This window comes from Lepisosteus platostomus, chromosome 2 (assembly GCF_059453375.1).
Source record: "Lepisosteus platostomus isolate fLepPlt1 chromosome 2, fLepPlt1.hap1, whole genome shotgun sequence".
Taxonomy (NCBI): Eukaryota; Metazoa; Chordata; class Actinopteri; order Semionotiformes; family Lepisosteidae; genus Lepisosteus; species Lepisosteus platostomus.
In genome coordinates this window covers 31,159,278-31,180,139 of record NC_142612.1, presented here as the reverse complement: position 1 = coordinate 31,180,139, position 20,862 = coordinate 31,159,278, and the positions used below count along the sequence as shown (strand labels likewise).

General features: G+C 37.4%; 1 protein-coding gene across 2 annotated transcripts in view; it reads left to right on the top strand.

The window, feature by feature from the left end:
- Window positions 1-20,862, top strand: part of LOC148676210 (SH2 domain-containing protein 1A-like) — a 64,210-nt gene that overhangs the window by 6,924 nt on the left and 36,424 nt on the right. Inside the window, exon 4 of one of the 2 annotated variants that reach the window (XM_088604928.1) lies at window positions 4,752-10,145. The exons of the other annotated variant lie outside the window; for it this stretch is intronic. Coding sequence (XP_088461054.1) covers window positions 4,752-4,777 — 26 coding nt within the window. The 3' untranslated portion in view covers window positions 4,778-10,145. Of the gene's footprint in view, window positions 1-4,751; window positions 10,146-20,862 lie in introns of those variants that run through there. 2 annotated transcript variants of the gene reach the window in all.

The window sequence follows — 20,862 nt, the reverse complement described above, 5'->3', positions numbered from 1 at the left end:
ATGAAAGTTTCCCCATTTCTTCTGAAAGTGAGATTTTGCAGTTCATTTATATGCTTTCCTTGCTCAGAAAAACAAAAGCCAAGTGAATTAAGGTTTTTTTTTCAAAAGGTGGATTTCAGGGTGTCAAGATGGTGTCTCCGTTGGCACTGCCGCCTCATGGATCTTTAATCTCATTTAGCCATTTCTTGAAAGAAACCAGCAGCAACATGTACAGTACAGTGATGTTTGAATAAATAAGTACACAGTATATAGGCTCAAGACAGATTGAAGAAAATGTGTTGCAGGGAGGTATGGTGGCATTGTGGTTAGCCACACTGCCTCACAGTAAGAAATCATGAGCTTGCTGCTTGTGCCTATATTTGCATGGATTTTACTGGGTGGTTTTCCTTCCACTTTTCAGAGACATGCATGCCAGGGGCTGCTACTCTAAATGGATTCTTTCCAGTGAGAGTTTCAAGGGGTTTTCATCTGTGGGGTAGTTCATTTCCCAAAAGAGGGTGTGTTTCTTTGAACAAAGAATGATTGTTGTTGGGTAAAGAAATACCACCCAAACACAATGTTAAAGTTGAAACCTTGAGATCCTTCGAGAATTAGGAGTGTCTTTTAATAACTGAGCCAGTAGTAATCAAGAACAAGGTGGGAAAAAAGTTATCCACTTGTTTTTAACCTTTCTTATGTTTTATGCTACAGTATTGTCATGCCCAGTACACCTAGAGGGTGCTCTTCTTCTCTCCTGTTCCTAGTTCCCTGCAATTATTCATGTCTTTCTGGTGTGTCTTGTTGTGTAGCCTATTTACTTCCTGCCTCTGCTCTGCTCCTCGCTCAGCATCGATGTTCGGATGTCCTGAAACCCGCCTAGCACCAGGTCGCCCCATGTCTGATACCTGAGGGCATAGGTTTCTATACGGCATTTCCTGATCAGCTGAGCCTGGGCAAACCCCTGTCTCGCCGCTACGCATAGGGTCTTTCTCGCTCTCCTGCCATTCCACGGTTCGTCCCTTCCGACATCCGTGATAGTATTTAATTTCACATTTCCCAGATTGGTGATTCCCAGATTAACAGTTTTTACAGAAATTGGGGTGCTCTTGCTAGATTAAGACCATTTTAGGGAAAGTAACAGAAAAGGGCAGCTCTGTCATAAAGTTCATTGATAAGTCATCGAATATGACTCTCAAAAAACTGAAGCAGCAGGTGAATGAAGGGAAGCCCGGTTTGGCAGGTGGATTTATCTCTGGAATCCCTCTGTGTTCCTGTGTGACTGTAGAGTAAAGTAAAAGGTGAGGTGTCGAATTTATGAAAAGCACATGCATACTGTACTTTACACATTGCACATACAGAAGCGTGGTCCCAGCAACATGGAGTCAGGACTGTTTCATTGCTAATCAGAAAACAATTAGACAAACCTTGCATAGAATAAAAGCTGTGGTTTTGCTGCATGCTGGTCTGTCAGATGTCTTGGTTGTTTTTGATTGTGTGGGTAAGTCCCCTTCTTAGTTCTTCCAGACAGTCTATTAGTCACTGAAGAATTTCCACTCTCAAAAAAACTCACCTCAAACAGTAAGAAAATAATAATTTATGAGTAACCCTTAATTATTCCTCAATAAAACTTACTATCCTGCACACATATCAGCTGGACTAACTAATTTTGGACAATACCTGTTGAAGTCTATTGCTGTAATTCAGGGAAAGTGCCTTAATGCTTAAAGCACACAACTCCTTGAAAAATAAAAAAGTAATTATGAGTTGGCACCAATTTAAGGAGCCTACTGGTTTCAATGGTTTAATGAGAAGTTTGTAGTTGAATTTGATGGTACAGTATATCAGTTGAATTTTAAAAAGCTGCTTTAAAATGGTCAATTTCTAAATTGTGCATTACATTATTTTTCCCAACTTAAGCACATTTTATTCCAGCAGTGGTTGCACTATTTAAATAAGAACTTGAAACATTAATCTTGGCAGGGAAAATATTTCCCCAAAATATTGGCCACCTACAGTTTGGAAATGTTTCCAAGCTTGAGTTAAAGTTAGTATTTTTCAGGGCAGGGCTGGAACAATGTGGGTCTTATATCCATAGGATCAGTTGGTATTGATTATTAGTCCTGTAAAAAGGGCAAATTATCGAAGCCCTGCTTAATTATAAGTGCCCTTTTTGGGGCTCTGTACAAAATATATAATTCAGAAATATGATTCATTTCCCACATTCAGTACTGTATGAGCTGGTGTGAATGGGAATACACAACACAGCTTGTATATAGCCAACTCAGCCCAGGGTTGGCACTATGGTGCAGTGGTTAGCATTGCTGGAGTCCAGGGTTCAGTTCCTGATCCGGGGTGCCATCTGTGTGGAACTAACATGTTCTTCCTCTGGTTGTGTAATTAATATTAAGATTCTGAAACAACACTTTGCCTCCAAATGCTTTGTAATGTTAAGAAAAATGTGAACCTGAATTCTTTGACTTAGTTTAAAAAAAACTTAGTTTGTACAGTATACAGGGATGAAAGAAACTGATATTGTCTTCTTTCTAGAAACAGCTGGATAAAATCCTCAGATAAATTAAAACAAATCAAACAAGCTAGATGTGCCAAACAGCTTTCTAATGTTCCTATGTCAAGTGGCCAACATGGAATGCAAATTGTATTTTGGTATACCGCATCCTTGCTGCTCTTAAATAAAATGTTATTTTATTATTATTTTAATTATTGGCATACTTGCTTAGTGCAAAGCTCAGCTGTCCCCAGGTCAGTAGCTGTAGTCTATAGGTGAAAGGGCATTCACTAGCTGTTGTCTGTAGACATGCGTGACTTGTTAGTGTTGTGATCTTGACATAAACATCTAGAAGGAGAAGAAACATACAGGTTAATGCCTCTGGACTGTACATACACAAAGAGAGAGTAAGTCAAATTACAGGATCTGTCTTGAGTGTCTGGTAATCTGGACATACTGTAAAATGTGAAAGCGAGACATTTTTGTAATTCTTACTGTATAACTGAGTTAATATGTATCTGTAAAGAAATACAAAGGGTCCTTTTTTACCCATGGCCAAAAGCATATGGACGAATGCTTCATACATTATATAATTTAAACTTTAGTCTGAAAAAATTCTGTATCCATTTGCCTGTTCACAGAATGCTGTGATTTCCTCTTTAAGAACATTTCTCTGATTTAAATCCTATAGTGCATTAAAGGTCTCTTTTCACTCATGCAGTAACTATATGGCAATATTTTCAATAAAAATAAGTTAAGAAGTAAGGTAAGGTATCTTTAAAGATATCTTTAATCTCTTTTTTTTCTCAGCAACTGTCATTCAGGATACCACAGCTGAACACAAAGCTCTTTCTCATAAACCTTTCATAATTGCACAATAAACAATCCCCCTTGTACTCCCCTTTCATTTTTTTTGTGCTTCTAAAAAATATATACCAGAAAATGAAAAAATCATCCGAAAAACCTCCTTCAGACTACTTGGGGCTTTATAATGCAGGTAACAAAATTGAGTCATGGGGGGGGGGAGAGAATGGCTGTGTTTTTTATTAGATACTTCAGTCGCTCTCAGAAGTTTGTACTTTCCATTTGAGATTCCTCTGTTTTAAAGACAAAAAAGAGAACATGTTTTGTTTGCTTTAAACGTGTTTAGAGCTCTTTTCATTATATATTTATGAAAGAGAAGAGGCAAATAAATAATACAACCCCCAGGTAGTGTTGACATCTCTTATACTAAAAACACAGGTACAAGAAATTAGGCTGCCGCTTTGCCATAGTATAATACAACCATACATTGCAAGAGCCCCTTGTTAACGTGACTTCAGTCTCTGTAGGTGCTCTGGCAGTAAATCATTAAATCACCAAATCATTAATGCACTGCAAAGCTTAAAATCCATTCGCTGCTCCAAAATTTCTTCATGTAATTGAACTTCCCATGCTCAAATGAAGATAAATTACGTTAACTTGCAAGCCAACGGTCAGTACATATCCCGAAACCCCTGCACCCCCCTTGCCCTCCAGGTGCCAGGCACACTGCATTTTTCACTTCCCTCTTTCATTCTGAAGAATTAAAAAATGCTTTTACTGCTGTGAATCTTAAACCTTGGTTATTAATTCCCTTGGTATTCTACTGTTTTGTTTTAAATGAAAGGAAATGCTTTTTCTCACCTGAAATGGAGTTACTGGGAGAAATAAAAACAGGTTTTGGTTATAACTGAAGGCAGGGGACAGGGGGACTTTGACTGCATTTAATATGTCATAACTATTTAATCACAAGGACATTCCATAGTGGTAAGTAGTGGGTGAGGTGTATTTATTATAGATGTCTTCAAAATCTAACTTTATAAAGTATTCCCCTTCTTTTTAAGCTTTTTAAGTGTGCAGTGAAGGTGGAAGCCAGTCACTTAGAAACAAACATATTTTAAGTTGTGAAGAAGTTCTAGAATACTGTGATACAACATCAAGTTTTTAACTGTTTGATTGGCTCTAAGCAATAAAGAAAATCAGCTTTTCAGGGAATCCCAATAGTAAATTGTGTTATAATGACTGTAAAAAAAAGGAGGACAGGTTTCAATTATGACTGGTGGTGAGAAATAAACTTTAAATTTATGTTTCTAGCCTTGCAATGTTATTGACAAAGTGGTCATGTGCCACTTGAATTTGTTCCGCCATTTTTCTCTGTGTTTATTCTCTTTTAACTAACCAGCTTGTTATGTCTTTGTAATGACACAAGCAATGAGGATTCTCACGGGTGTTTTCTGTTTTACAGATTTTACATACATGGAAATAAGGTAGGCAGATGAGTCTACCCATGATGGCTGGATTCATCTGCACGTCTTTAACCAGAGATCCCTTCGTCTGGACCGTGCAGTATTCCTGCAACGTACAGTTCTCCTCGGCCTTCTTTTTTGTCCTTTTCCTGTTTAAGACTCAAACTGCAGAGGATGAATACGTTTTGCTCCACTGGACATTTGGAACTGGCAGGTTATCAAGTAAAGCAAAGACGAGTAGAGATTTTAGTTCTCTCCTTTATAAAGTTCTGTAACGTACAGTAGAGTTTGTGCATTTTGCAGCAAACACCAAAGTCAGCTCCTGTGGGGATAAAACATGCATCCTATGATCTCATTTTGAACTGAATTTTCTTCACAGTTCCAAAGTACTGTAAATGTACATGTAAATGGACTATCTCCTTGTTTTTATACAATCATTTTTAAGCGCAGAGTACGCAAGACAATTCCTGCTGCGGAATTTGTGAGGATCCTTCCCGTCTGTGTGCCTTGTTCCTTTGTCACATTTCTCTGTTGGCCGTTTTTCTTGCAGACATGCCACTTTGGTCAGCATTGCTGCCTCGCAGTGCTGAGTCCCTGGCTTAAATTCTGGACCTGGGTCGTTACTGGCATGGAGTTTGTATGTTTTCCCCATGTTCACGTAGGTTTCCTCCGGGTGCTTCGGTTTCCTCTCACAAGCCAAAAACATATTGTCAGGGTAACTGGCTTCTAGGAAAACTGGCCATAGGTTTGAGTGTGAGCATTTCTGCCTGCCCTGTGATGGCTTGGCAGCCCATCTAGCGTGTATCCTGATTCGTGCCCTTTAGTTTGCTGGGATAGGCACCAGCTCTCCTGTGACCCTGAATCAATGGGTGAACTCCATATTCAGCTTCATGTAAGTAAACTTTAGTTCATACCTTGCTTAGACATTTCATTGTAGTGCTTTGAGCTATTTTCAAGAGTCTAGATCATCTGGTGTGAGTACAATTTATTACCGTACTTCCTTTTAGTGTTCTCTTGTGTTTCATAATATACACTCTTATCAAATTATAAAGGCCTAACATTTCCAGAGGTCATAATTGGAGCAGCAAAGCTCATTTATTCCCATTTGTGAGCTATTTTAATGTATTAACTGTTCCTAGTAGTTGATAGACCATCATGCTTTTGAGATAATGGGACCAGTTATTAAACCACTTTTGCTCAATTATTTCATGAAGTTTGAAAAAAAGACATTGCTTAGAAATTGTTTCCAAGAAAACAAATGGCATCTACAAAATTGCAAAGTGCCATTTAAAAAAAAACACATTTTATCTGTGAATTTGCTTTGAGATTCTAATCTTGTCTGAGTGGCTTTAGTGTGGGAAACCAAAGCAATCCTCGCTGTATCACATCGCACAGCCCCCCCCACACACCTCCTTGTACATTGCAGCTGAGGGCATGGAAATGACTCGGTCAGTTTAGTTGTTTTTATTTTGGATTTCAGTAAAATCAATTCATTCATTTTCTTACTTAGGACTTTAACTGAGGGGTTGAAATGAAAAATATGAAGAGAAAATTACAGGGCATGCGTGGGAGTTTGGGGGTGGGCACTGAGAATATGAGCGCCTTACGAAGTATGAAGTATTTTCTATTTCACAGATCATTTTGGTTTATCTAACTGGAAAATGGAAAAAAAAGTACAATAGTATATGCGTGTTGGAAATAACATTTGATTCTGTAACAGCTGAAAGAAGTATTAAATGTACAAAAATGAAAACAAAATGGGAAAATGGAATAAAGACAAGGCACGTTGTAACAATGATAATTCAGTCCTAATATGGGAAAGGGACTAATTTGTTTAAGGCCTGTGATGTTGCTGCTATGTTTCAGGATTAGTTAAACAACAAATTTCATTGTGAAGAAAATGCTCATATTCATGTATAGTACTAGGTGCTTCCTGCTGGAGGGCGAGGATACAAGGACTCGTCTGAAGAAGACTGTGAGAAATACGTTGAGTGTATACTAAAGCGGAAAGCTGAAATCTCAGACTCTAGAACTTAAAAAAGTGGAATCCTGCTGTGGATGTGCTGCTTGGCCTAAATTCTGCCATCTTTCCTTGCCATGTTGTACTTTGCATGAAGGGGGCCGATGCAGGTGGCTCCTTTTCCTTTTTGCCTGAGTGGGTTACTGAAAGCACACTGGGCTGGGTCATTACGGCAGCCGGAGAGCTGATGTCTTTGCGCGAGTGCACAACAACGGGTGTTAAAGTCTGTCTGGGAGTTCTAGCTACTGTAGATCCACAGTCAGCTTGCAAGCTTCCATTCTGGCTCATAAGTACTGTAAATACTGTAGCAGGTTTTGCTACTTGCTAAAAATAAAACATTGCAATCCTACTGTAAGTATTTACAAAATGTGATTTGGCTTCACTGTTCCAGTAATACAGTAGACTTTCTGCCAGTTGTCAGAATTCTACTTGCAATCAGTGGTGTGAAGTAGAGCAGCAAAGATTTCTGTGGTCTTTGTGGAACAATGTGTGAATTATTCCACTTGCAAAACCAGATGCATCATGCTGTGTCTTCTGATAAATTACATCCATAACACAAAAATTGCTAAATGACAAGCTTTCTTCTTTTCTGGAAGTTTTAAACTTGCCAAATAATGTTGTAATCTATCTAACCCTCGGAAATGATAATTTAATGTACAAGAATATGTTTTGGCAATTTTCTGTACAGAGCAGATGGTGATTGGTTGGCCAAAGACATGAGACATGCTAAGGATCTAGGTAGAGAGCTGATCTGTGTCTAATCAAACGGGGCAGTATCTTGCTGTTGTGAGGACTGAGGGCTCCTGATGTAATTAAAATAAGAGTTTTATAACTACTGTACCAGTTCATCTCTTCACTGGGATAAGAGGAATTTTTGCCTAACCGAGGAAAAGAGAAGATTGAACTCTGACAGATATAATGGTGTTAACGTTTTGGTGATTAGCCCTTACTTTTTGTGTCTTCAAAGTCCCTTTGTAGTCAGCAGTGTATGCTTTTGCTGCAAACCAATTAGTCATGGCAGAAAACCTGTTGTTGCTGTATAAACTATTCATTTTGCACACTACTCTGACAATGTAATCACTTCTACTTAAGTTCCTAAGGAGTGTTACATACAGTACACTTGGTACAAAGTCCTACTGTAGAGGATTTAAACTGAAATCATCTTTAAAAATTAAATCAACAAACCAAAAACAAAATTAAATTGAAGTTACTTCTAAAAAAAGCCTCACTGTTTTATCAATGTAGTGCATATGTTCAATTATATATTTTTACAGCTTTAGTTCAAAGCTTGCGATCAGAAGGAATGAGGTTTGTTAGAGCGGTCTTGAACACACAGTTCAGGGGTCACTCTTTTAATCTGACAGATCAATGACAGATTCTTACTTGACAAAGTTAGAAAATGTGCCCTCTGCCAAAGACACCAAACAAAACCGTAAGTCTTTCCATTTCTACAATTGGTTATAAAGTGAAATTTAAACAACAAAACGACAGCTTAAATAAGATTAAATGAAAGTCCTATGAAATACCTTCAGTTATACGCACAGAAATGGAGGTATAAATTACAGTAAATGTAATTTCAGGGTTGAATCTCAGTATGAGGGATGACAAGCATTTTTTTCCTCTCAACTTCTTTTTTAGCTGATTACTTGGCTTCTCGGAAATTGTTTTTTCTCCTGCGAAAATCTTTTTTGTACTTCTTCCTGGTTTTGAAATGCACTCTGTAATTCAAAGTCCAATAAATAGCAAAGTGCTCTCTCACAAACCCCGGAGTCTCTACCCTTAAGCAGTGTGTATTTGGTACACAGTCTCACAAAATTACATCCATGAAAAAGAATCAACAAAGCCCACATTCGATTTACAAAATCATAAAACGTTTTTTTTGTTCAATTTCTTCAAGGAAGTCATTTATAAGTATGCTATTTTGTTTGTTTTTTTAAAATCAGAAAGGCTAGTCCAAATACATACAACTTGTTTTGGCTAAATACCAGCCATTGTGTAAATTAAACCACTGAATTTCAGTAGCTAATTTCTTAATAATGTTATATTGAATAGCGCTTTCCACTCTAAAACATCACAAAGTGTTTTACATATAGAAGGAGACTCTCCCATTCACCAGTGAAGTACAGCCCTACCTGGGTGACACACAGTAGCTATTTGTTTGCACCTGCAGAAAGAGAAGTGAGACATTTATCCAGTTGAATTAAGGGGAAACTTTAGGAAGGCCAGACTGTAATACGTCTGCAGTGGAAGTTCACAAATACACCAGGCTTAACACTACTACTGTTACAAACAGTAACCAAGTAGTCATGATCTTTAATATCTAATCTGCAGGGTGGCAATTACAGCACAGTGTCCCCTATACTCAACCCTTGCTTAGGAAATTCTAGTATTGATACTTATATCAAGACTATGTCTCAAAGTAGCTCACCAGCATCAGTTCCAGCAACAGTCTAGTTTTCCTTTGAGGTCTTCCGTCCCAGTACTGACAAGACCAAGCCTTACACAGCTTCTGAGATCAGAAGACATCATGACACAAGGTAGTGATGCTGTTGCCTTGCATGCATACTGTACATCTGCATCTCATTATTCATTTGTTTACTTGTTTAACAACAGGGCAAGAGCCTCCACATATATATATATAAAATACTTCTCAGACTCTTGGGTGTGACAAATTATTATTCATACTGTATATATATATAACCTAGAGGCATTTAAAAGGCTTTTTAAAAGATACACATCCACTGCGTCATTCTTTCAGAAAACAGTATTTCACATGTGTTGACAAGAGTCATTCACAGAGAGGAGCAGAGAAAGTCAGCATACTCCTAAAAGTTCAATTCCAGCTCAGACGTTTTGCAAAATACCAGTCCGTGTTCAATCCAGGATGACAAAGCCACAGTTGCTGATGCACAGCTCTCTAGGATGGATGCGGTGATGATATTACATTTAGGAATCAAAGTCTGAAGTCAAAAAGAAACAATCATGAGAAACAAGAATGCATGGACACATAATATTTTGTGGATACGCACATGTAAGGGAATTAAGGTCTCTCAAGGCAATAATTTGATTATATGTTTTAGTAGTCTCGCCATTATAATAACAATCAAAGTGTTCACTAATTATCTGGACAATGTGTGTGTAAATGTTTCACTCTCAAGATGTGCTAGTCTCAGATTTTGTAACACACGAGACCAGTTTTTCTGTGGCGCTATATTAGATAAAGTGGTTAGTACATGGATGTTTGGATGAATAATGTCTTTGAAATGTATTTATCTTCATGATCATAGGCCAAACAAAATATTACTGAACTTGCAGCATTTGATTTTCTTTCACTAATACTGACTGACAATAAAATGCAAATGTACATTTTTAATCAAGTGAAGCATTTTTCATTTCTGTGGGACGGGAGAAGCAGAGAGATAGACATATGAGTGAAAAAACAAACAATACCAGGTACATAGAAATTCTATCTAATAGCAATTTAAAATTGTTTGGAAATGTAACTTCTCAATTAACAGTTTTAAGACCAGCCCAAATTACTTTAGTGGGCTTTGCTCTAACTTCCATTACCCTTGACCTCTATAAAGAAAGATGAGCCACTTAATTCTAAAAAAATAGAATGTTTTCTCATTTGCCATTGCTAATGTATTTATTATCCTGCAGACCACTAAAATAGCCTGACGCCCCTTTTTTTAAATTAACTTTTCTTGAACTATCAAAATGACATCACATATGAAATCCATCAAGCGATGGGTTGGATTCTGCCCAGAAATAAAGATCCATGTGCCTGGGGACAAAGAATCAGAAGCACATTCAATTAAAGAAAAAGGATTTCATAGCCTTTCTGGTTCAACAATACGTTTTCATTCAAGAAATCAGATCTTCAGATCTTGACATCACATGATGTAAACATCTTACATATTAATTACAAAATGTTTGGGTCTGCTTGTGGCTCTTGTGACTAGATTAACTATTTTCATCTCAAATTGGGAAGATCTGGTCATTCTTCAAATGTTAACGAAGTGTTCAAAGGTGTAGGTGGCTAGATGAACACAACTACAAAATCGAAGCTACAATTATTTGTGAAAGGTGACAAATGGAGGGAAGCCATTCTGCTCCTCTATGCAACTGACCATGTCTGGTAGCCATTGCATTTCAAAGACATTTTGTACGGAATTGGTGCAATACATTTTGGACTCCATTTGCTTATTTATCGTAAGAAAAGGCTAGTGTTTCATAAGCACTGAAAAGGACATGAGCTTTCCACATCAGGTCACGTCTAAGCCCTGGCAGTGCTCACTGGAAAAGGGATGAGCACTGACCACCAAGACAGGCAGGAGATGTGAAAATCCATTAGATTACAAACCCAAGGGGACCAGGGGGACACCATTGAAAACCAATGCACCAGACAACTGGATACAGCTTCTCGTGTCCCTGAGGATAAAAACAACAACAACAACAACAACAATAATGGAGGTTCACATTAGTTCGCTGAATTATAGCTCTTTAGTTCTAAAATTTATATATTTTCTGTTATTTTCTCATGTTTTACTAAAGGTATGTCATTCATTATTATTATTTTAGATTTCTAACGCAGGATTTCTTGCCTAAATGTTACACCTTGCTTAGATCTTCAATGAAATATCTATCTATCTTGCGTGTTTAATGTTCAATATTCAAAGTTTTTGAATATAAGACTGTTCACAAATAAGAGGAGGCCATCTGAGCCCATCTAAATTGTGTGCTATTTAGTATCACATTGATTAAACATTTTCATTCAGAAATTGGTTGAGACAATGCCAGGGTGTCTTCTTCAAGAACACGCTGGGTCAGCATCACTATCCCTCTCTTGTTCCTTAAGAGTCTGGTGAACTACTTCAGATTTATTAAGAAGTATACATGCTAGTGTCTATTATTTCTGGGATTTTTATATTTTAAGTAAAACAATCCCTTTTGATACAAGCAATCTTTGATAAAAAAATAACTTTATATAACTTTTGTTAAAGTAATACGTAACGATCAATGGTTCTATTGCTACTACTACTAACAGTAGTCAACGTTTTTATGATTTAAAACTACACTGCAGTTTTTGAACTTTTAAGAGGACACTAATTGAACAAACGTGGTATGTCGGAGTACTGTTAACATCCGGTTTGCCCACTAGATGGGGGTATTACCTGTGACTACAGTACTACATTCGTTTAAATGGCTTCTGACCTGTTTTTATCTGGACCCCGTTAATGCGAGAGGAAGAGTTCTCTTGAAAAACTGAAGGATTTTACGTAGTATTTAAAAACAAAACTACAAAAGCAATAATTAGCACTTTACCAATACATCTGTTTTATTTCTGTGACTAATGATTCATTGCAACGTTTACGCCAGTCGTTAAAGATGTTTAAACATGAACAAATATTAAAGGCCGTTGGTTAATGCAATATATTGTATCAAGTACTGTACTTTTCTTAATTAACCATTTCCAGTGGCGTCCGCCTTGTATCACACAGTGAATCTGTTACTTCCAAAACATTGATACTACGTCTGTTTAAATCTAGCTGTAATTTAAAAGTTAATTATAGAGTACGTGGATCCATATACATCAGCGTTTATTGCATACATTTGCAGTCGATGTGTAAAAACTGCGATCTGTGATGAAACATGATTTTTCCAATAGAAAGATATCAGTTCCTTGAAGGAGCTAGATATATGTGAATTACTGAAGATAACAAGACATGTAACACATACTTTATCATTAGCCAAAGAAAAAAAACAAAAGTGGAAACATTCTTATATTTTTAATATATGCAAGCTCATAAAATAAAGGTTTGAAGCAATCAAAATATTTATAACTGAGGAGATGAAATATTGGTAAACGTTTACCGAGTGTGAATACTGTTTAAGTACACAGATGCATCTTCTGAAGGTTAGATATTTATTTAGGAGAAAAACATGCTTGGAAAAGTGGATTGGAGAGGTTAAAAGTTGCTCTCTACTAAACTTTAGAATAGGTTAAAAATCTGAAAAATAAACATTTGTATACAAAAATAAATGTTTATGTAGCTATATGTAATTGCTAATTATAGATATATAGTTTGGAGAGTTCTTTTAAGTGGATGTCGTTCACGGTATTGTGCGTGGTCGTTGGGACAGTCTTTAAATACACAGGTGAGCTTTACAATTAGGGTGTCAACACCTTTTTTAAATAACATTACTTTATCTGAAGAGGCCTTTTAGTGGAATGTTAAGAAAACGGTACATGATACATCAAACAGAACACCACTAAACAGTGAATCTTCACAATTGTGCGTTTAAATGGCTTCATTGATTTATTGATATATAGCGGTTATATTTTCTTAAAAAAATAAAAAATGCTGCTCCTTAGAAACTGGTTGGCTGTCTGCTTTACGCTGGTTTAAACATCCGATCAGGCGGAATATTGATGCCTTTTCCCCTTACACAGGTCTTCTTATTTAAAATAGGCAAGAACATCTGAAGCTCAATTCTCTGTGGTGTTTTTAAAGCATGCAAATCAAAAACTTTTCAAAGCTTCGGTCATGAGTAAAATGAGTCATAAGCAAAATATTAGCCAATGATGTACAGTGATTGAAAAAAGTGTTAGTCTTTTCAAGAAAATGCGTTGTTTGCTTAGAAATGTAAATTAAAAGATTACATTTAGCACCGGTACAGAAAATAAGAGCCTATATGGTTGTAGACTTTTCTTACACAAAGTTACCTTATAAAGCTTGAATACATACAGTATGTTTTATTTTGAACATGATACAGAAAACACTTAGTGTTATTAATCAGTCTTTTTAATTCCCTCCATTAAAAATGTGCTCATCAGTTTTATCCCCTGAAGACTAAAGCATGAAACAGAAGGAAACTGGTTAATACAGTAATTTCCTAGCTTGGTCAAGTCTTAATTGAATCCTTACATCATAAAATGTAGGACTGCCGTTCCAGAGGTGAAAAACAGCAGTCTAGAAAAGGCTGCTATAAAAAACCAGAGTGTTAGCATTCTTTGTTTCTTTGACTTGTTATACATGAACAGGATATAATTTTTAATTAAAGCAAATTGACGATTTTAGAAAGAACAGGGGGGAAATGAACACTGCAAAAATCACTTACTGTAAAGTCTGAAAGTGACATTTGGAGTCTCCATCCACAAAACAAACTGAACATGATGTACAGTAAGTAAATAATATAAAGCCTGTAATCAGTCCAGCAGTTATCATATTATTATATTTTTTCTACCCTGTTTGTCTTTACATCAGCAAATGTATTTTTGCACTTAATAAAAGACAAGGCTAACAATTGTTTTGAAAAGAAAAACCCTTTTGTAAATTCCCTCAATGGATTTAATGTGCACACAATAACCATTCCAAGTCATAGCCTATTTATTAAAAAAGGAAACAAATAAACAAAAAAATGACAAAACCATAAATTATTATCCGCACTCAATGTTGGTCTATGGGGGCTTTAGATGCCTGAATGCAGTGAGCACAGTTTGTAGTAGAGAATGGGAGGCTTTGAATATATCATAGGCTGTGTGGGTCTGTGATATGCATGTGTCCTCATCGCTGCTTCTCTTCTGCTTTTTAATTCATGCAAAATGGAAAGAAAAAAAAACTCCTTTGCAATATGCAGATTCTTATGCAAAGCAGTGTTACCTATGGTGCTTGGACTGAAGCATTCGGCTTTGATCTATGTTTCTGACATTCTCCAACTATAAAGAAGAAAAGAACTTAAAAAATTGTAAAGAGCCTTAATTGAAGTTAACATAAAAGAAGATACATGGTGTTAATTGGTCTACGCTAAGAATAATTCAGACCTTGGAGACTACTGTCCCTTACCGGCCCCCTGCCAAAGTGTCAAGATTTACATCTTTAATTCAAGATTTTCCCTTATTAATTACCTCTAGAGCAGATATGATTTACTTCATTTTAAAGTATAATAAATACAAAATATATTTTTTTCTTTTCCCTAAATAGCAATGTTCATGTTCATCCGAGAGAAAAAGAGGCTTGCTCGTAGAGAGATCATGAGCAGAACCCCTATCCTCATATAAATATGCAGTTTTGACTTTCTTCGTTAACCAAGGAATCTCTTTTGTGATATGTGGAGCTTTGTAATGGGGGAAGCCTTTCAAAATCTCCTCCACATACAGAAATATTACGGTACACAGCATAAAACATTCCCCGAACACTATTTTTTATTTCTCTGCTTACATGGCTATTCCTTAAATGTCTGGCGCTTCATTTAGAATGAAAAATGCACAGAAGCAAAACGTAACCTAGTATTCATTAGTTTGACCTAAAGAGCTCTTTGTAACAAGTTCACCTCAGTTTTTCTGTCTCCAAATAACATCCATGTAAAATTCAGTCTTAGTTCAAAAAGGAAATAAATATTTTCCGCAACTTTCCTTTGCTACAACTACTGTATACTGTTCAACATTTAGAATTACTTTCATTAAATTATACAGGAACTTTGCAGTGGTCCAAAAGATTTACATTTTACCTGAGAAATGCAGAGAAAATGTCATCAATTCAGCTGAAATAGATACCTTGCTTAGCAGAACTCGACTGGGAGCCTTTAAGGGTGATGTATCCCCTAGGACACCCAGTAGTGTTGAAATCTCCTGTCACAGGGGACCAGCCCTTTGGCATAGTGGAATCCACCGCTCTTTGGAGGGGATTCTTTGTTGCTGGATTCTGGAAATGAGTCTGAGAGAAGGTGATTGAATCCTGGCTTGGAACAAGCCACACGTGCTGAATAATTTTGAGGAGGAGAGCATAGTGTTAGGCCAGTACCAAAACCTGTGCACTGCAGGATCCCGGCTTGTGCTGAAGGCTCAGAGGAACTTAAGCATGAAGGAGGTCACACAGCAGTAGGACCAGCTGGGGGGGAGGTCTTCCCAGGAGATGGGCTAGTAATGGAAACTACGTTCCTCGCATCCTGTGAAAGGCTATTAGGGGTACACTGTCCTTCTCACTCATGATTTTCAGCATCTGATGCCAAAGAAGTGCCAACAGGGACAAGACATTCAGTAATGCTTAGATACCAGTACTTCAATACATCATTTTCAGGCGAGGAGCGAGACCATTAGACTTGCGGGGCTTATGAATCTTTAACTTCCCAGATGACTGCATCTGCTAGAGGAAGGATTGAAAGGGGCTACCTGGGGAAAGTGAGAGAATCCTTGCTCTTGCCAAGGCATCTGTATTGTTTCTTCTGCTCTCTTGAGCAAAATGGGAAGATCTTCCAGGAGCAGGTCTGCTGGGCCCATGAACACAGAACCTTGTTTGTTGGTTGGGATCTCCTCAAAGTCCTCCATCCTTGAAAGTAAGGGAGGTGTCAAATCTCCTCGGACAAAGGACAGACAGAGGAAAGGGCAACGGCGGAATGAAAAGGTCCATGTCCTGTCGAGAAACAAAATCCAAGAAAGCCTTCAGAGCATATCCTCAGCCCAGCCTACTGAATGCAGTAGAGACCAAATCAGTCTTCTCAAACTGAACCGGAGGTTTTGTCACCTGTGTGAAGAGGAGAGGCAGTTACAGTGTCCTTCTGCCCAGGATTGCAACTAGCCAGTCAGACCTGATCCAGATGAGATGTTGAAATATGTGCACCAACCTGAAGTGTGAACACAAGGCCAAAGAGAGAACACTTTAATTGCTTAGGTTTATCCTTTTGTTATGTACAGTAGCTTAGTTGTTATTGTAGCTTGTACTCTGACTGAACTATATGCTATTTCTTCATGTTTGTGTAATAATAAATACAATTGCACAGGACTACAATGGATGGCTCTGTGGCTAAGGATCTGCACCTGTGGCTGGAAAGTTGCCAGTTCAAATCCCACAGCTGGCAGAGGAATCCTACTCCATTGGGCCCCTGACTAAGGCCCTTAACCCCAACTGCTCCAGGGGTGCTGTACAATGGCTGACCTTGTGCTCTGACCCCAAGCTTCTCTGTGTGTCTGTGTCTCATGGAGAGCAAGCTGAGGTATGCAAAAAGATGAATTCCTTATATTCTAATAAAGTGATCTCTCTTATCTCTCTCTCATACCAGAATACAGAATTGTATAATTCAGCGGTGTACACATTTTACATGAGTGTGTTATATTGACTTTGATAAATAACGGCTAAATTCATATAGCGACATTTATTTGTTCTAGAAAATGGAAATAAAATGGCAATTGAAATAAATACATTGAGGGGGCAGATAAATGGTAAAAATAAACCAGTCTGAGGACCTACCCTGGTCATGATTGTAATTTTTATCCAAAATATATGAAATGAGCTCATCTACATCTACTGAATTATCATTTGAGTACTCAGTGACCGACTCAGACACGTGAAAGTCTCTGCTACTGTCTGGTTGGCAATGCCTCTACGGATGATGGGAAAATCCAAGAGGAAAGACTGAGAAGAGGTGTGGAATTTAGGATAACATGTCTCTTTTGACAGCAGATTGTTTTCATTTTAGATCTTCTGTGAAAATGGCAGTTTTTGAAGAAAGGAAGCAAGCTGAAAAGAGGATTAGTATGAAAGTTAGAATCTTGTCTACTTCCCTTTAAAAAACATTGTTCCTTATAGCAAAACAGAGAACAGACTGTCTGATGTCAAACATTATTGGCAGCCAGTACTGGTTTCATATATGAATAAAACCATGTTATTATTATAGAATTTTAATCCACATATTCTGAAACTGCTTAAACTGATTAACATTGCATGCAATATCTATTGTTATTTAGACAATTAGACAACACCAATAAAAAGTCCAATAAAATGTAAGGATATATACAGTAGTTAAAACCACAGAATTAGCATCAAAGGATGTTATGTGAAAATTGTACTAATAAGACCTCATCTAGTATATTGTGTACAATTTCGATCGCTGTGTTCTAGAAAAGATGTTGCTGCTCTGAAATCAGTCCAGAGAAGAGCAACCAGATACATTCTGGAGCTGAAGGGAATGTCCAGCACTGACAGGCTGAAGGAGCTGAACATTTTTATACTTGACACACAGAAGATCAGGAGCAGACCTGATACAAGAGTTTGACAAAGTCAACCCTGTGGATTTCTTCAGAATGAACTGTGAAACACAAACTGAAGGACCTAAGTCGAAACTACATAGGAGTACATTCACTACTGAGATCAAGTGATAGTGGTAGGGACACTATACTGTAGTGGGGGCCGTTTTTCGTATGAGATGTTAAACTGAGGCCCTGACTCTCAGTGGTCATTAAAGATCCCCGGGTATTTCTCGATAAGAGTAGGGAGTTATCCTGGTGTCCAGGCCAAATTTCTCCCCTTGGCCTTTACCGTGGCCTCCAAATCGATTAGTTTGCACTTGTCCTGCGATGGACTGGCGTCCCCTCCAGGGTGTACCCTGCCTTGCGCTTGTTGCTTGCTGGGTAGGCTCTGGCTTCCCGCGACACCGTATGTTATAAAGCAGTTTGGCAAATGACATGACATGACATGTATAGGCATACTGTATACAGGCTGTATATATACATATGCATATGTTACATATGTACACTGTTCCTGCATACTGTACCACCATGCTTTTGAATCTGAGTGTGATTTCATTTGAAGATTTCAGAGCTCAAAGTGCAAGCTCCAGTGTTCAAATGATTTTATATTGAAACCTGCGGGGACATATTAATTAAAAAAGAATCTAATTAACATTCCGTAGTGACTTTAAAGTTGAATATTATTAGAACTGTAACAGTCAGCCTGATGAAAAGAGTTACATGACAGTGAAATTGAAATTCAAAGTGCTCCACATAATGTACACATAGATCAAAAGAATAAACAGCAGGGAAAAAAAAGGAAAAGAGAAGTTTAATTTCCTCGCTGTGGAGAACGAGTGCAAAAGCGATCAGAAAAGTGCACTTTGAAAACAACAAAGTCTTAAGCCGTAGACTCTAACGATGCCAATTAAATATGTTACAGTTAACAGCTACTGTACTGTCATGTCGAGTAGTACATTTGTTGACGCGCAGATTTGTGAGATTTACATTATAGTGCATCTTCATGAGAAATGGTTCAATTCGCCTTGGATTTTGCAACGATGGTTTTAAACCCAGGTACACAATTTTTTCTTCTTTCACCTTGAATTATGCCTCCATGGCTTACCAAATGCATCATAAGCCTGCTAGTCAATTCTTCCAGTATACATTTTAAACATATTAGCATTTGTCCCTGCAGTGTGTCTGGGTGCCAAAGAGCCTGTAATTATTATTCATTAGCATTCATTAGTTACAGGTCCTGCCTGGTATGTAGCTCATGTTGAATCAGCTCCTGTGTTAGATTTCTGATGAGAGCGAGATGCATAGGTCAGGGAGGAGGCATTAATTAGGCCCAGTAGTCAAAAGTTATTTTCCAGAGTCTACACACAAGGTTAAGAGCACACTGCCGCTACAGCCTAAAAGAATGAGAGCAGAATACATTTCAGAAAAGCTTGCTGTTTCTAAGGAGCTGGCTCACCGTGCAGAAGAAAAAAACAACATCATGCAAGTTTGTTGTATGCATTCAATGTGTAGTGTTTCCTTGCAGTGTCTGCAATTGCCAATAAACTCCATTTGCTAATCATTACTTGTACTCAGACTCGAGAGTTATGAATTATTGTACTGTGGTTTGCCTTCAGTCTGTGGGCAAGGTCTCTTTAAAATAGGTGAATTCCAGATATCACAATTATTTTTTTCACTGTATATCAACAAATTATATATACTGTATAGAATATTTTTTAACCAAAACTTGAACAAATCTCTAAATATAATTATCACTTAGTACCTCTCAGATTCAGTGTTATAAAGAACTTAATGTCCTCTGAGGTGGAGTATTTCAATACTTCATCATGTGTTTTCTTCAAACTTTACTTAGTGACCTACTGTACAGTATTACACAAACTAGAAGCATTCATTATATACTGTATTCAAGCGTGGTTTGGTAGTCTTAAAGTTATGTTGCAAAACATGCTGAATTAAATACTGGCTCAAAGTAGTAAGAGGCAGAATGTCCATGACCCAACTCATTTCTCAAATGAGCAGTACAGTTTGCTTCCCTTGGGATGTACTGTACTGTTGATTTCAGTCTTTACCTTAGAACATGAAGAGAACGTTCTATAGTTTTCCTCCTCCATTAGGCTGTTGACTCCAGCTCAATGCTCTTTTTAAGTCTTGTTTGTTATGAATGGCACCATAACCAAAGTTCCTTAGTTGAAATAAGTGAAGTTAAAAATACTTACAGAAAGGTATTGCAATTGACATATGTATACATTCTTTGCACGCCATGGATCAAGAATGCCATCTTAAATTTGTGTTGTCATTTTTTCTAATATCAGTATTCAGAATGTTGATGACAGCAGGATGATGGCTTTGAATGCCTCTTGTTCATTGATAGTTTCGTACGCATCATTTGCATGTTATAATAACTACAGTAGGTAGGTCAGCTGTGAACAAATTATGTTTTTCCAGTGCCTACCTGGCCAAGTGCCGCACACGAATGTTGCACAAAATACAAAATGTGATGTGTGTCTTATAGCTTAACTCTTCATTCATCACAAGGATCCCATATCAAAGCAAGCAGTTTGCAAATAAAATGCTGTAAATTTGACTGAGTTTTGGCAGATCACAATGTTGTCACTTGACCCTATGGCATTTGCTGCAAACATACCTTATCAACACCTTATCATAATTAATATGGCAAGAGCTGACATCAAGAGCCATAACACAAAGCAGTGAAAGAAAAAAAAAGATCAGTCACCGATAAGTAAATAACATAACAGTACAGGGCAGTGTTAATGAATTCTCAAGTCAAACAGAATAGATTTAATCATACCACTGAGAACACCCTCTGATATGAAGGCGTGTAAGTGATATTAATAAAACACTGAGTCTCGGTTAAACTTGAGATTCTGGAAAGTGAATCACAATTGAATGAAGTACAGTTCATTTTCCACAACTTAATTGTGTGCTTAATAATCTACATTTACTCAAGCTTGTGTGGTGGGTTCAAGAACATGGCTGAGATGTTTGTTCACAAGTCTACGGAAAAAAAAACGTTTGCCGTCTTTCATCCTGAATAATATTT